Consider the following 13567-nt stretch of genomic DNA (forward strand, 5'->3'; position numbering starts at 1 on the left):
AACACAGAATGTGAACAGAGGTATTAGACAAGGAAAGCACTAGCGTGCGATAAGGATAGAGAGAAAACGTTTCCTATCGTCTGACTGGCGGCTACCCTCCGACGCTCAGGCCCAAAGGCAAGCCGGTCGGTGAAAAATCATTAATAACTCAATAATCACGATGATTTTGTGAACTTTAAGTATTGAAGAATGTAGTATGAACCTCCAGCAACTTTCTAGTTTAGTTTCTAATGCTTTAGACTCTTTCAATAGTTAGTTATTAACAATTTTAATAATTGATGTCGGAAACGATACCGCATACCTTTACGTTTGTTCAGAAATTTCACAACTTTCTACTAAATTCTCATGCAGCTAATTGTATGCATCTGAAAGATGACTCTTTCGTCTATATTCTTGTCTAATTTTTATTACGATACTCCATTTTGTTTAGGAGTTATTAAATATTATATGAGAGGGTTCACTATAAATCGAACTCGTGTACAGTTAACTGTTGTAAACAATAACTAATATCAGATAAACCATACTACTTATGGCTACCAAACTGATTGCAGAATATAGAGGGAAGCCGGTTCTACATTCTGCATGCTTGAAAGTGCACAATTAGCCACGCATGTCTATTGAAATAACGAAAATGTGTTACACGTGAATACGTCGTTTGTAAAACTCTCCCAAAGAATGTTTAATAACACTTAAACTGAATCGAATATGTTAATAAAGATTACACGAGAATGTAGCCAAAGGAGTTGCCTTTCAGACGCGTGCAGCTGGTTTCACGAGAATTTAGTAGAAAACTATGAAATTATTGAAAAACCGGAAAGGTACTTGACGGTATGCGTTGTCGTTCCCGACATCACGTATTAAAACTGTTAATAACTAATTATTGGATACGTCTAGAGCAATAAAATTTATACGAGAAAGTTGCTGGAGGTTCATACTTCCTTCTTCAATTCTAAAAGTTCACAAAATCAGCCTAATTATAAAGTTATTAATGATTTTTCGTCGATCGACTTAATCTGGGGCCTGATAGGTGAAGCTCGACGGCCCGCCGACCAATAGGAAGCGTTCTCTCTCTCTGTCCTTGTCGCACACTGGTGCTTTCCTTGTCTAATACCTCTGTTTATATTCTGTAATCCTGTTAAGAAATCGTAATTCACATTGCCCGCTTTTATTTGCTGTCCTTGTCTAACACTGTATCCTTTCCTTGTCTAACCCATTACTCTAGTGCTATCCTTCTCTACCCCTACTTCTTTCCTTGTCTAACTCATTTCTCTCGTGCTATTCTTGTCTACCGTTACACGTTTGCTTATCTCTCTTCGCTCTAGCCATTCTCGTCATCCCTATTATATTTAATTAATATTTGTATTCAATTTTTAATTGTTTCAGCAGTACTAATCATGTAGATAGTAAAATACAGTTTTTGGCTTATTTTCACGAATCTTATTTTCTGAATTGTGGCGGCTAACAATGAAAGCGGGTCCCGTAGCTAAATACGCAGTTCTTCGAGCATGCTACGTCATTCGACGGCCCGGGCACGGTATGTTCCATGCGTCGTTCGTAGTCGCAGTCGTCAGAAGGACGAGCACGAGGCAACAGTTGCGGCAGTCGTGTCTCGTAAGTACGTTTGATAGACAACATCGTGTTACGAAAAGCAGCCTGAAATCATTTCAAGCCCGTTCCATCTACCACAGAATAATTACTGTTTCTGGGTAAATAATAATTTATGTGGTAGTTTATGATTATTGGATATGTTAAATGAATTTGTTGCATAATTTAAGTTAGTATAACTTTAATTTCAAGGAAAGAAATAGGAGTAGACAGGGTTCTCAATACTTTCGACTAACTCAATAATTACGGTGATTTTGTGAACTTTTAATATTGTAGAATGTAGCATGAACCTCTAGCAACTTTCTCATTTAGTTTTCAATGCTCTAGACTCTGTAAATAATTAGTTATAAACAATTTTAGTAGGTGATGTCGGGAACGATACCTCGTACCGTCGAGTATCTTTACGGTTTCTCAATAATTTCACAGCTGTCTAGTAAATTCTCATACAACTATCTATTTATATGCTTCTGAAAGGTCATTCCTTTAGCAACATTCTCTTGTAATTTTTCTTAACATATTCGGTATAGTTTAGGAGTGATGAAACATTATATGGGAGAGTCCCCAATTCATCGTACTCGAGTATACTCAAGTGTTATAAACAATTGCTAATATCTAATAAACCACACCACTGATGGCTACCAAACTAATTTCAGAATATAGATAAAAGTCCATTCTACATTCTGCATGCGTTAAAGTGCATAATTAGTCACTCATTTCTATTGAAATAACGAAAATATGTTACTATTGAATGCGACATATATAATCGAGTGTAACACCTTCACGGTTTTTCAATAATTTCATAGTTTTCCACTAAATTCTCGTGCAACTAGCTATACACATCTGAAAGGAAACTCCTTTGGCTATATTCTCATATAATTTCTATTAACATATTCGATTTAGTTTAGGAGTTATTAAAGATTATATGGGAGCGTCCCCAATTCATCGTACTCGAGTATACTCAAGTGTTATAAACAATTGCTAATATTTAATAAACCACACCACTGATGGCCACGAAACTAATTGCAGAATATAGATAAAAGTCCATTTTATATTCTACATCCTTTAAAGTGCATAATTAATCACGCGTTTTTATTGAAATAACGAAAATGTGTTACGATTGAATACGACAGGTATAATACTCTCCCAAAGAATGTTTAATAACTCTTAGACTACACCGAATATGATAATGAAAGTTATGTGAGAATGTAGCTAAGGGAGTTGTCTTCCGGATGCATACAGTTAGTTTCATGAGAATTTAATAGAAAGCTATGAAATTATTGAAAAACCAGAAGAGTGTGCGGTATCGCTGCCGACACTCTGTACAATAATTGTTAATAACTAATTATGGGAAGGGTGTAGTGCATTAAAAACTATATGTGAAAGTTGCTGAAGGTCCATACTTCATTCTTCAATTCTAAAAGTTCACATAATCATCGTAATTATTGAGTTATTAATGATTTTTCATCGGACCACGTGGTTGAGGCCCTGGGAGGCGGAGCTCATCGGTCCGCCAGCCAATAGGAAACGTTTTCTTTCTGTCCTTGTCGCACACTAGCTCTTTCCTTGTCTAATGCCTCTGTTTATATTCTGTTATCCTATTAAGAAATCGTAGTTCTCGTCACCAAACGCAAGATGGCGTTAGTCTTGCACGCCATTTTGTTCCGTCCTTGTCGAACACATTTTACTATATAGTGTTATCTTTGTCTACCGTTATTCGTTTCCTTGTCTCTCTCGTCATCTCTATCATACTTAATTAATACTTGTAATCAATTTCTAATTTTGCATTGAAATAACCATTGCATTCAGTAGATCAGTTAGAAATTGTTTACAACTTTTATTGAAAATTGAAAAATTAGTGGTTCCTTTTGTGTGAATTACAGATGTAACTTCCAGAAAATGATGGGAATTACGGAAAGGACTTGAACATGAGGAAAAATTAAGAAATGTAATTATTTGCCAAACAATCGTTTAACAGTATGTTTATTATAACAGTTAAATTTCAGTATCGTTTAACAGCATTTTACAATTTATTTATTTCTCTCTTACACACCGCACACATTTCTTTTTGCGAAACACTCATTCTTTGAATAATATTCGAGTACAAAATTGTCATACATCGCAGTACATCGCCAGAACGGGCGATGTGTAACAAGTGTGTGAATATAGTTAAGAGAATAGATTAAAAGAATAGAATAGATTAAATTTAAAAGAATAGAGGTTGTATCGATAGAAGAGAAGTAAATTGAGAAAGCTGAGTAAGGTGGGGCAGGGTGGAAATAAAAGAAAAAGAAAGCTAGCGGTAATATGGTGGTAAGAGGCTTTGGGAAGTACTAGGTGCAGAATTTGAGCTTAGGTAAAGAAAGAAGGATGGGTGATAGAAGAAAGTCGGTAAAGAAGGTAGCACCGGGTGTGGGTAAAGAAGGTAGGACAGAAGAAAGAAAGGTGACAAGAGCAAGCAAGGAAAAAGGAGCAACAGCAAAGCCGCAAAAGGTGTTGGAAAGTTTTTGAAAGTGTCTAAGCTGGAGTGAGAGCACAGAGATTTGAAGAAGGAGTAGAGAAATCAGAAGAAAAAGTCCTAATAAAGGAATTTTTATGTAAATAATAATGTAAACTATTTACCATTCTTCTAATATAAAGAGTAATAATTATTCCTAACAAAAATATCATTAAACTTATATGGAAGAAACATTAATACAATAAATATTTGTATACATTATGGTTTATTTACTTATACTTTTTGCACATAATAGTAGATACTTTGTATAATCTAGTTTGTTGTACAAAGTTAAAATCGTAAATGTATATATACATCAAAATATTGTTAATTTCGCTTTGTTCTTTCGTCTATATTGTTCGACATCGATCCTTTTTTCAATGTTCCTTAAAACCTGAAGAACCGATAGTTTCCAACTATACTTACTCATAATGTGATTATAGTGGACAGTGCCTTTTACAAGTCGTGTCAATAATTTCTCTAAATGGGTCGATTCTCTTTCTAATCTTACAATATGTACTCCAACTACGCAATTCCTTGCGTTTAATGCTAGATTTGATTTTGATCTAAAATTACTTAAACTTTTGAAAATATCTATTTGTGATTCAGTTTTCGCTGCAACGAATTAAAGAGATATAATAAAAACTGAAAAATGTAACGTATAATCTGGATGAAAGAAAATGTTCTTAAACATACGTTTATTGTCTAACATTGCATTTATAAAATTAAATACATCCTTTTCTGCGCGCTTATTTGCTTTTTGATGTCGTTTTTCGCTTTGCTGTCCTAATTTTTGCGGTTGCTTTAGCTTTCTGCGTTCGACAGTAAATAGATTTTTATCCCCGTTGGCATTTTCTCGTAATTCCATACAATGATCTGAAAATGAATGTTTTTCCATTTAAAACATATCTAGATGTAAAAAATAATACAAAATATACATACCTAAAGATTTACCAGCTGGTAATACCGTTGCCTCAACTGGTTCTATTCTTCCATCGGAATGTTTTCCAAGACCAGTACCTATTACATATCCCATTTGAGCCATTAATTTGCTGCCCATACCACGTGTATGCTTTTCCCAATTTCCTAATGGTGCATTAGTTTCTACTGTAGGAAGAGGTTTATGAATCACTTCTTCTTTAGAGTACTGTACCAAATCAGTTTCACTGTCATTATCATCAGATGTGTCTGACGTTTTTAAATCTGCGTCGTCTGTAGTAATATATATCATGAAATAAATGTAAAAGAAAAAAAAATAAGTTCGAATATACAATTACTGTATAAGATACACATATACGTGTGTATATATATATACATATACCAAGAGGTAAGATATTTTGTAAAAGGGCTTCTGCAGCTCCGCCAATTTCTCGTGTTGTAATTATATAAGTATCTTCTTCGTTATCTGGCATTCTTAATATAGAAGACTCATGCCACAACTGATTTTCTTGCTTCACCAGTACTCTACTACCCTTTTTTATACTTTGAAAATCAGGTTCCCTAGAAATAAAAACTTGTACATCACCTTTTCATTTTTCTATGCATTTTGTCTTGAAAAATTTACCTATATTCGTATATACTAGATAACGGTACTAATTCCCCATGTGAAAATTTGCAGTCTTTGTCAGAATATATACATTTTCCATCCAAATAATGAGGGCATGGAAGCATTGCCTTGTGTGTTGGATTTAAAAAGAGTACCCTGACCTAAATAATATTGTTCATCTGAATTAACAATTGACCTAGATCTAGTTGCAACCGATTCTTTTTTTACCTTTATGTCTTCCATATTTTGTATTTTTGTACTGTCATTTTGATAAACAGAGGATATCATAGCATTATGATAAGCAACAGGTTCCCAACTCCTACCAGTGCTACAGGGAGCTCTACACTTCATGCCTTCAAGCTGCTTCAACTGATCCTGCAAGATGAACATACTGAATACATGCATACTGACTTCTACATGATTTGAAGCTAGATCATCTTGTTTATCCTGCTCATTATTCTCAGATTCATTAGTGGATTTCTCCAGTTCTGCTTAACAAATGTATATGCAAATAAAAAGTAAATTGTTATTTTATTAAGTTCCTTATATTAGGTGAACATACTGACTTCTATATGATTTGAAGCTCGATCATCTTGTTTATCCTGCTCATTATTCTCAGAGTCATTAATGGACTTCTCTAGTTCTGCCTAACGAATATGTATGCAAATAAAAAGTGAATGGTTATTTTATCAAGTTCCTTATGTAAGGTGAACATACAAAATACATGCATACTGACTTCTATATGATTTGAAGCTCGATCATCTTGTTTATCCTGCTCATTATTCTCAGAGTCATTGGTGGATTTCTCCAGTTCTGCCTAATGAATATGTATGCAAATAAAAAGTGAATGGTTATTTTTATCAAGTTCCTTATATTTTCCATCTTTTAAGGAATAATTTTGTTTCGCATAATTACCTTGAACAAGGTATATTCCTTTGCCAATGGATCATCATGATAGATGTCAATATCGTTGTACTCATCCAAATCGTCGTCAGCGGATTCGACACCTTCCAAACTTTCTTTCGTCAAAGCAATCAGTTCCTGTATGTCCGATTGTAAGCTCAATAAATTATTCCTATCCGCTTCTTGCGTAGTCACGGACAGAGTTGTTTGAACTTGAGCTAGCTGACGTGGCAAATAAATGTTTAAGAAATAAAAATAAAAATGACTGGCTTAATTAAAAATTAATTGGGTCTGCGAATTACGCGCAAGGTTATATTCTTTTCCTGTAAAATGCTAACAAAATTGTTATTTATACCTGCTGTTCGTACTGTGCGATAGCTTCCTTTAAACTTCCCGAATATGTCATATTATCCTGCGTTGACACAGACATTTTCAAAAAAGTTTTACTCTCGGATTAAACGATTTTGACAGTTTACATTCGGACTCTTTCTGCTCTCTATAATTTAACGATCGCATCAGAACACTGATACCAACGTTAAAAAGCTCTACCCTAAAAGCACTAAACGACAACGTCCGTTTCGTGGCGACATCTTTGTCAGATTTACATGAATCGTATTGGAAAAGTATCCCTTAGAATCACAATGTTAACGATAGCAACATTATAAATATAATTGTATAGCTGTATAACGACAGTTTGTTCAATAGAATTTTAATACGATTGAAAAATTGGGCAATTTAAGTTAGAGAGGAGATGAAAGTTTCACCGCCTCGGTAGCGCAGTAGGTAGCGCGTAAGTCTCATAATCTTAAGGTCGTGAGTTCGATCCTCACCCGGGGCAATTTTTTTTTTCTTTCCAATATAAGAAAATGTTTGAATTATTTTTATAAAAATGTTCACGAATAAAAGTGTACCAACTTTGCATACGTATATAACGTAACATTGATCGAATATAGTGCAATATCAACGAATAGAATACGAAGAAGGAAAGAGATTTTTAGTTAAAGAAATGAGATAGCGAATGCAAGAAGTCAGAGTGAAAAATAACGGCGAGGGAGAAAAGAGAGGCGCGATTTTACGAAGGAGAAAGAGAGCAAGAGACAATTATGTAAATGTAACACTCGCCGGAGGGAGTTGAGGCTTCTTGGAATTGAAATGTGGAAGTTAAAACGAGTTGTGAATTGTTTGCTGCCCTTTAGCGATACCACAATTTGCAAGCAAACAGCCCATTAAGCTGAAGCTGCCATAGCCTCTACCTTTCCACGGTGGATAGGTGTTGCTCGCGACCCTTCCGCCACGAATAAATCCAGAGAAAACGACACCCTCCTCTTCCGTCATATTTAATCAGTTTGTTTTCGCCACAACGTGGTTTCTATTATATTGCTTAAAACGCATCGAACTACTTGGACATATAGGTAAGGTGAGTTGAAATTTGCAAGATGGTGAAAGGTAAGAAAGTGATAACGGAAAAAGGAATCTGCGCGCGATTCCTCGGTCTGCTCGCACTTATCGTATTTTCAGGGTGATTATACGTCCGTGGATATCGGCGAGTCGTGGCAGAAAATGAGAGAAAAGGGAGAAGGTTTTTCGTGGGTTATTTTATGCAGCAGCCGCTATGCATCTGTTACGTATAAATGCAGAGAGATGCGGCCCGGTTTGCAGGTGCACAGCAGACTCGTTGCAAGCGCGGTTGATTCCGCGTTGATTCAGCCCGTATTCAGTGCATCGAGTCCCGCGATGAAAAGGCGTTCCGCTTTCTGAATATATTCCAATTAAAAAGTCGGAGCTTCGTTACACTCGGCCCTGCCCCCTCTCCACAACTCCCCCCGTGCACCGTCCTTGCACCCTTGCTCCCTCACTCTTTTCTCTGCCCTTCCTTCTCGCCGATCCATCTTTTCCCTCCGCCACCCGCCGCCCGGCTCCTTTTACTTCTGCTTTTTGCCTTCCACCGCGATCCCTTTTCGCTACTGGCGCGCAGTCAGCCATCCTGCGCTTCCTCCCTTCCCGCCCTTCTCCGTCGCGCTTTCTCCAGCAATTACTCCACCGCTTTTTTTTTCCTCTCTCTCTCAAGAATTAGAAATGCCCAGGCTCTTTCTTCGTCCTTTCGCTTCTCCTCGCCGCGCCCCTTTGCCGCCACCGCGGCATCCACGCCTACCCCTTGCTTCCATTTTAAACGAACGACGGTGTTTTTCAAAAAACACCTCCTCTCTCCTATCGAATTTGAGAAAAAAAGCCACGTCGATCAAACCCCGTAGCGAAACCGTTAATTACCGATTGACTCGCGAGAAGAATCCCGTGGCGCGGCGGATTCATTTGATGAAAAGTCCCGATTTCGAAGATATAGAGAGGAAGGCCCCCCGTGAAGTATTTAACGACGCCGCTCTTTCGAGGGTGTAAGAGGGGGGCGGCGCGCATCGTAAACTGAAGAGGGATAAGAAGCGCGTGTCCAAGTGCCAACACGACTTACGCACGTATGCACGCGCGTCCACGATTATTCGCTCAACGACAATGCGCACGTGGCCGAGTGCACGCGACGCCACTTTTATTCCAGGATATCTCGTTCGAGACCCCGCCTGCGCGATTTTTTCCCGAGGATCCTTCGTTCGAATCGAGTTTGGTCATTGACGAGTTAATTACGCGATCATTTACACGATCGAAAACCAATCGAGTACACGTGAAATCCTGTCTGTGTATCGATCGTCTCATTTATTTCGTCTGCCGATCGTCGCTCGTAGCTAAAAGGTTCGACATTCCTCTTAAAGAATTCCCTCTCGCGTGCGCGTGTGTCTGTATCCTTTGTATTGCTTTCTTCGAAAGGTTCAAGAACGCGTTAAAAGACGAAATTAGAAGCGCGTAAGGAAGCGAGAAGCGTTGCACAGTGTTACAATACGCGCGGCAAAAAATTATTACGAATAATATGCGATTCATTATGGCGAAGTAATTACGCGTGAGGGATCCGCGAACGGAAAAAAGCAGAAAGAGAGATAAAGGGGGTCGACGAGGGTCGCAAGAATTCTTCCTTGACTCGCGCGTGATTTCACGCTCGGCAAGACGTATCCGTGTTTTTTTTATTATTCGAGCACCAGACACCGCGGAGAGTCTGCCGGTTTATTTCATCCTGAATGAACGCGAAAGGAGCGTCTCCCTCTTTTTTCATCGTTCGCCGGAGAACTGCTCTAGAAAAAAATGACTCGTCGCCGTCGCGCAACAATTTCTTCTCGTCAAACGGAACGTCCTCGTGCACTCTCCTCGGCTCCTTTTAACTTTCCACGCGCCTTTTCCCCCTATTACCAACTTTTCCCCTCCGTCCTCCCGCACATTTTTTTACAATTCTTTCGTTTTCGAGATAGATGGATAGGTAGAGAGGAAGAGAGAGAGAGAATCAAAGGGGAGAAATTCGAGGTTATCTCGAAGCGATCGAATTTCAGAGAAACTCAATTTCCCGTGTCTGATTAGAGACTCTTCTGCGAAAGTTGGCGTACGGACGCAAAGGAAAGTGATTAACGACGTCGTTACATCGGAAACGTTCGAAATCCGCTTAATGTAGTCTAATCATCCGTGTAAAGAGATCGTTTACTTTTCGTTTCTCATCTCTCTCTCTCTCTCCCTTGAACCAGCTATCGTTTTTCTTCCCTCTTCTTCTTCTTCTTCTTCAATTCACAGGCGAGCTCACGGCCGGCTCGTGAAATAATCATCGCGACAATCGCAGCTGTTTCTCTGCTGTTTTTCGCTCTCCATCTCTCTCTCTCTCTCTCTCTCTCTCTCCTCTTTCTCCTTCTCGTCGATTCCATTCAATTAAATCCGCCAGCCAATTCCAGCCACGAGTGCCGCCGCCACTCGACTTGTATCGGTTTCAGCCAATTACTTTCAGCCGGGGCTCGCGAATCGCTGTTTCTGGCCACGTGCCCATTGTCACGCGCGAATTGGTCTTCCCGATACGGGCTGGTTACTCTGTTACCGTTTGCCCAAATAAAAAAGCCCATGTGCCACTCTTCTTTTGACGATGTTTCCGTCTTTGTCTGCGATCGACGAAAAATCTCCTGTTTTCAGTCGCGTTCCGGTGTGTTGTACGTACAGTTGACGTTTATCGTGTGAAAAGAGCTAACGAAAATGCACCTTCGAATTAAAGGAAAAGTAGTTTTGGGGGAAGAAATACGTGTACGAGAATTCGAACGTTGGTCCCCTTCAACATGCGCGACGCCTGAAAGGAGTGAATTACAAGACAGCAACAAGTTTCTGTTCGATAATAATTTATTTATCTACAAGAATTGTTCGGTTGACCAAAAAAGTCAAGTCGACTAATTGGAGAGAAAGTGATCGATTAGCAACGGTGAGCCTTTAGTTAGGCGGAACTAAATCTCTAAATGAAAATCGGCCAAGCTTGTTTGGCCGGAAACATTACACACGCCGCGGCGGCGGCGGCGTATCCCGAGGTTACAACTTATTACGTATCTAACGATAAGACTCTATAACACATCTACAAATTCGACTCGCTATCGACTCAACTAGACTCTGTGTGATTAACCAACGGCTCTTGGTTCGTTCCTCTCAAAAAACCGAAAGAAACGTTCCTCTGCTTGTCGAAGAATTCGACGATCTCACTCTCTCGATTCTTTCCCCCTTTTCACGTCGCAAACGAAAACAAACCAACTACGACTACCGAGCAACTTCGTAATTACATATGTACACTGTCTCGCATGCAGGAATAAACACGAGAAACAACTCCAGAACGGACGTGGTGAGCGCAAAACACCGTTAATAAGTCTCTCCTCGTTTTACATCGTCCCCCGATTCGCACTCACACTTCACTATCAGAGAGGCAGCGTGCGATCCTTTCCACCAGATGTGCAAAACACGAACGAGAACGAGAACGAGATTTCCGTGCAAAGATGCAGCAACCGGCAGGATCCGCTGAGCGACTCACGATAGAAAATAGTGGCCCGTGTTCTAATTAGAAACACCACGATCGACGGTGGTTTCGCTTCAGAATCGTTGGAAGATCCTTTGGAGAGAGGATGGCTGCCGACGCCGGCGGCCAGAAGGCAGAAACGATCCTGGAACCGCGGCGTTAGGCCGGGTTAGAGGGGACAGCCGTGGACGTAGGTGACGTTTCGAAAGAGGGCTGCTGCCGTGGAGAGGAACGCTGCCGTCGAAGCTGTGGAAGGTGCCGGCGGCGGAGGCGGTGGAGGTGGATGGCTCTGGGTCTGAGTTTGAGCGTTGTACGGTGGACAATATGCGTCTATGCTACCATGGTGAAGTCCCACGCCTCGTACCAGCAGTTCCTTTTCCACTGTTGCTTGATGTCGGAGCTGTTCAAGTCGTAGCTGGTTCTGACGCTTCCATTTCGTTCTGCAATTGAACGTTGCGTCTGAATCGCGCGCGCGCCCCCTTTTTTTTTGCGATAAGTCACGGAGAAAGACACGAAGAAAATAATGACCTTCTGTTTTGGTACCAGGTTTTCACCTGCGTCTCCGAAAGCGACAGCGCGTCGGCCACGTCGCTCCGATCCGCCACGCTCAGATACTTTTGACAACGGAACTTTCGTTCCAGGTAAGCCAGTTGAGCGTGGGTGAAGGCTGTTCGCCTTCTCCTTGGTTTTCTTCCGCTGGGAGGGCCGCTGGTTGTGGTGCCGCAAGTCTTGCCGGAAGTGGCTGGTGCTGGCGACGGTGACAGTGCTGGCGGAGGACTTTCCAATCGGGTGCAAGGACTGCTTCCAGGGTCGATCGTGTCCTCGGAGTCCGAATGTACGGCTGAATCGTCTTCGGAATCTTCTGGAATAATATCAATTTTATAGATTAACACCGTTCATTCGTCTAATCGTGTACGCGTCAATTAAGCTACACGTGTCAGTTGTTAGATGAACGAAATCCGATTGAATTTGCTTGCCAACGGCGCGGCGCGGCGTGGCGCGCGACCGACAAACAGATTCCCCAGTCCAAGTCGATTATCCAACGAATGCTAGCGAGTTGTTAGTCGATCACGATCGCTTCTGGTTAATGGTAAACGATCTGAATTACTGGAACGGTCGGTGTCCAGCCTAGATTGGCCAATAAAGGCATGAGGCACAGTGGGACGCGATAATCGTCGAGGAAAATTCGGACTAACGAGAGCTAACGAATCCTTCCACAGATCGGGCCATCTGTAGGATCGTGGTGAATGGGGAACCACCCTGGTGCGGGGCCTCTCACACACCCCTGGGGCTGTGAATCTTGGCTAAAAATAATAGAATCGCGCCACGGGGTGCCGTGTAACGAGGATCATGGCGATCAGCCACGCGACCAATACAAATTTTCATTTCTCCGTTCGGATTGACGAATCTGTGACTTGTTAGCGTGCACTATAAAATCCATACCTACCTACAGTGAGTACCTACCAACGTGTACAAACGTCCAAAGATTTTTTTTTCATCGGCTAAAATTATCGTTTACCGTAATGAAAAATGCTAAAAAATTTCCGACTACACGCGTAGATACTTTTTACGCATACCGAGAATTGAGAAATTTACACCATGGAACTCACCGTGCACCCTCTCGGAAAGAACATCCCCCAGGAGATCCCTTATGAGGAAGGATTTGTGCTCCTGCATCATCGCACTCTCGTCTCTAACCTCGAATCAATTGAACCTAACCGATATATTATAGAACCGGGGATGAAACGAACGAAACCTTTCTCTATACTATAGAGTCTATAGTAAACGAACGGAATTCGTGGAAGGATGAGATTCACGCGAACGAGCTGAGCGCGGACACCTCAGCAACGAATAACTCGAGTACCATGCTAACGTGCGGACGCCCGGCGTCGTTCTGAGTTGGCGGCGATGATCACGGGGGATGACCGGATGTGCCTGTCCACGGTTGGTTTCGTCCTCGTCATCCTCTTCGACTAGTGCACGTTGCTGCGAATATCGCGGTGGGGGTGGCGGAGGAAGAGTTAGCACGCGAGTTAGGCCAGGGGTTGCACCATCCAACCCCCCGCCTCCCCGCTCCAATTAATCCGCCCGTTTATTTTGAACGGGCTGCCTA

At 41.0% G+C, this 13567-nt stretch overlaps 2 protein-coding genes and 1 non-coding gene across 6 annotated transcripts; 1 reads left to right on the forward strand and 2 right to left on the reverse strand.

Annotated features, from left to right (window-relative positions):
* Positions 1-4415: 4415 nt before the first annotated feature.
* LOC108571799 (zinc finger CCCH-type with G patch domain-containing protein) lies at positions 4416-6975 on the reverse strand. Of its 4 annotated transcripts, none has more exons than XM_017933939.1 (10): positions 6904-6975; positions 6561-6770; positions 6382-6462; positions 6212-6292; positions 5874-6020; positions 5664-5806; positions 5421-5599; positions 5042-5311; positions 4796-4975; positions 4416-4714 (listed from the first exon to the last, which is right to left on the reverse strand). In XM_017933939.1, exons 1-10 carry the CDS (start codon positions 6952-6954, stop codon positions 4416-4418), a joined length of 1641 nt encoding a protein of 546 aa, XP_017789428.1. In that variant the 5' UTR covers positions 6955-6975. The 4 variants fall into 4 exon arrangements, with proteins under 4 accessions (XP_017789428.1, XP_017789427.1, XP_017789430.1 ...); XM_017933938.1 differs by having other exon boundaries at positions 5415-5599; XM_017933941.1 differs by lacking the exon at positions 6212-6292.
* A 338-nt stretch (positions 6976-7313) lies between these two features.
* Trnam-cau lies at positions 7314-7386 on the forward strand. The gene has a single exon. It is a non-coding gene; the product is annotated as a tRNA-Met (tRNA).
* Positions 7387-11575: 4189 nt separating this feature from the next.
* On the reverse strand, positions 11576-13134 carry LOC108571831 (barH-like 2 homeobox protein). The gene is made up of 3 exons (XM_017933972.1): positions 13065-13134; positions 11983-12316; positions 11576-11894 (listed from the first exon to the last, which is right to left on the reverse strand). The coding sequence occupies exons 1-3, from the start codon at positions 13132-13134 to the stop codon at positions 11624-11626; spliced, it is 675 nt and encodes a 224-aa protein (XP_017789461.1). The 3' UTR covers positions 11576-11623.
* Between the last annotated feature and the right edge of the window lie 433 nt (positions 13135-13567).

The sequence above is a fragment of the Habropoda laboriosa genome, unplaced genomic scaffold (genome assembly GCF_001263275.1).
Source record: "Habropoda laboriosa isolate 0110345459 unplaced genomic scaffold, ASM126327v1 scaffold99, whole genome shotgun sequence".
Taxonomy (NCBI): Eukaryota; Metazoa; Arthropoda; class Insecta; order Hymenoptera; family Apidae; genus Habropoda; species Habropoda laboriosa.

Coding starts and splice junctions, on each gene's coding strand:
- LOC108571831 (XM_017933972.1), bottom strand. CDS start 13,134: ATGATGCAGGAGCACAAATCCTTCCTCATAAGGGATCTCCTGGGGGAT. Junction 12,317..13,064: donor TCTTTCCGAGAGGGTGCACG/GTGAGTTCCATG, acceptor ATATTATTCCAG/AAGATTCCGAAGACGATTCA. Junction 11,895..11,982: donor ACCTGGTACCAAAACAGAAG/GTCATTATTTTC, acceptor GTTCAATTGCAG/AACGAAATGGAAGCGTCAGA.
- LOC108571799 (XM_017933938.1), bottom strand. CDS start 6,954: ATGACATATTCGGGAAGTTTAAAGGAAGCTATCGCACAGTACGAACAG. Junction 6,771..6,903: donor TCGCACAGTACGAACAGCAG/GTATAAATAACA, acceptor TTGCCACGTCAG/CTAGCTCAAGTTCAAACAAC. Junction 5,600..5,663: donor TCTAGTATATACGAATATAG/GTAAATTTTTCA, acceptor TTTTATTTCTAG/GGAACCTGATTTTCAAAGTA.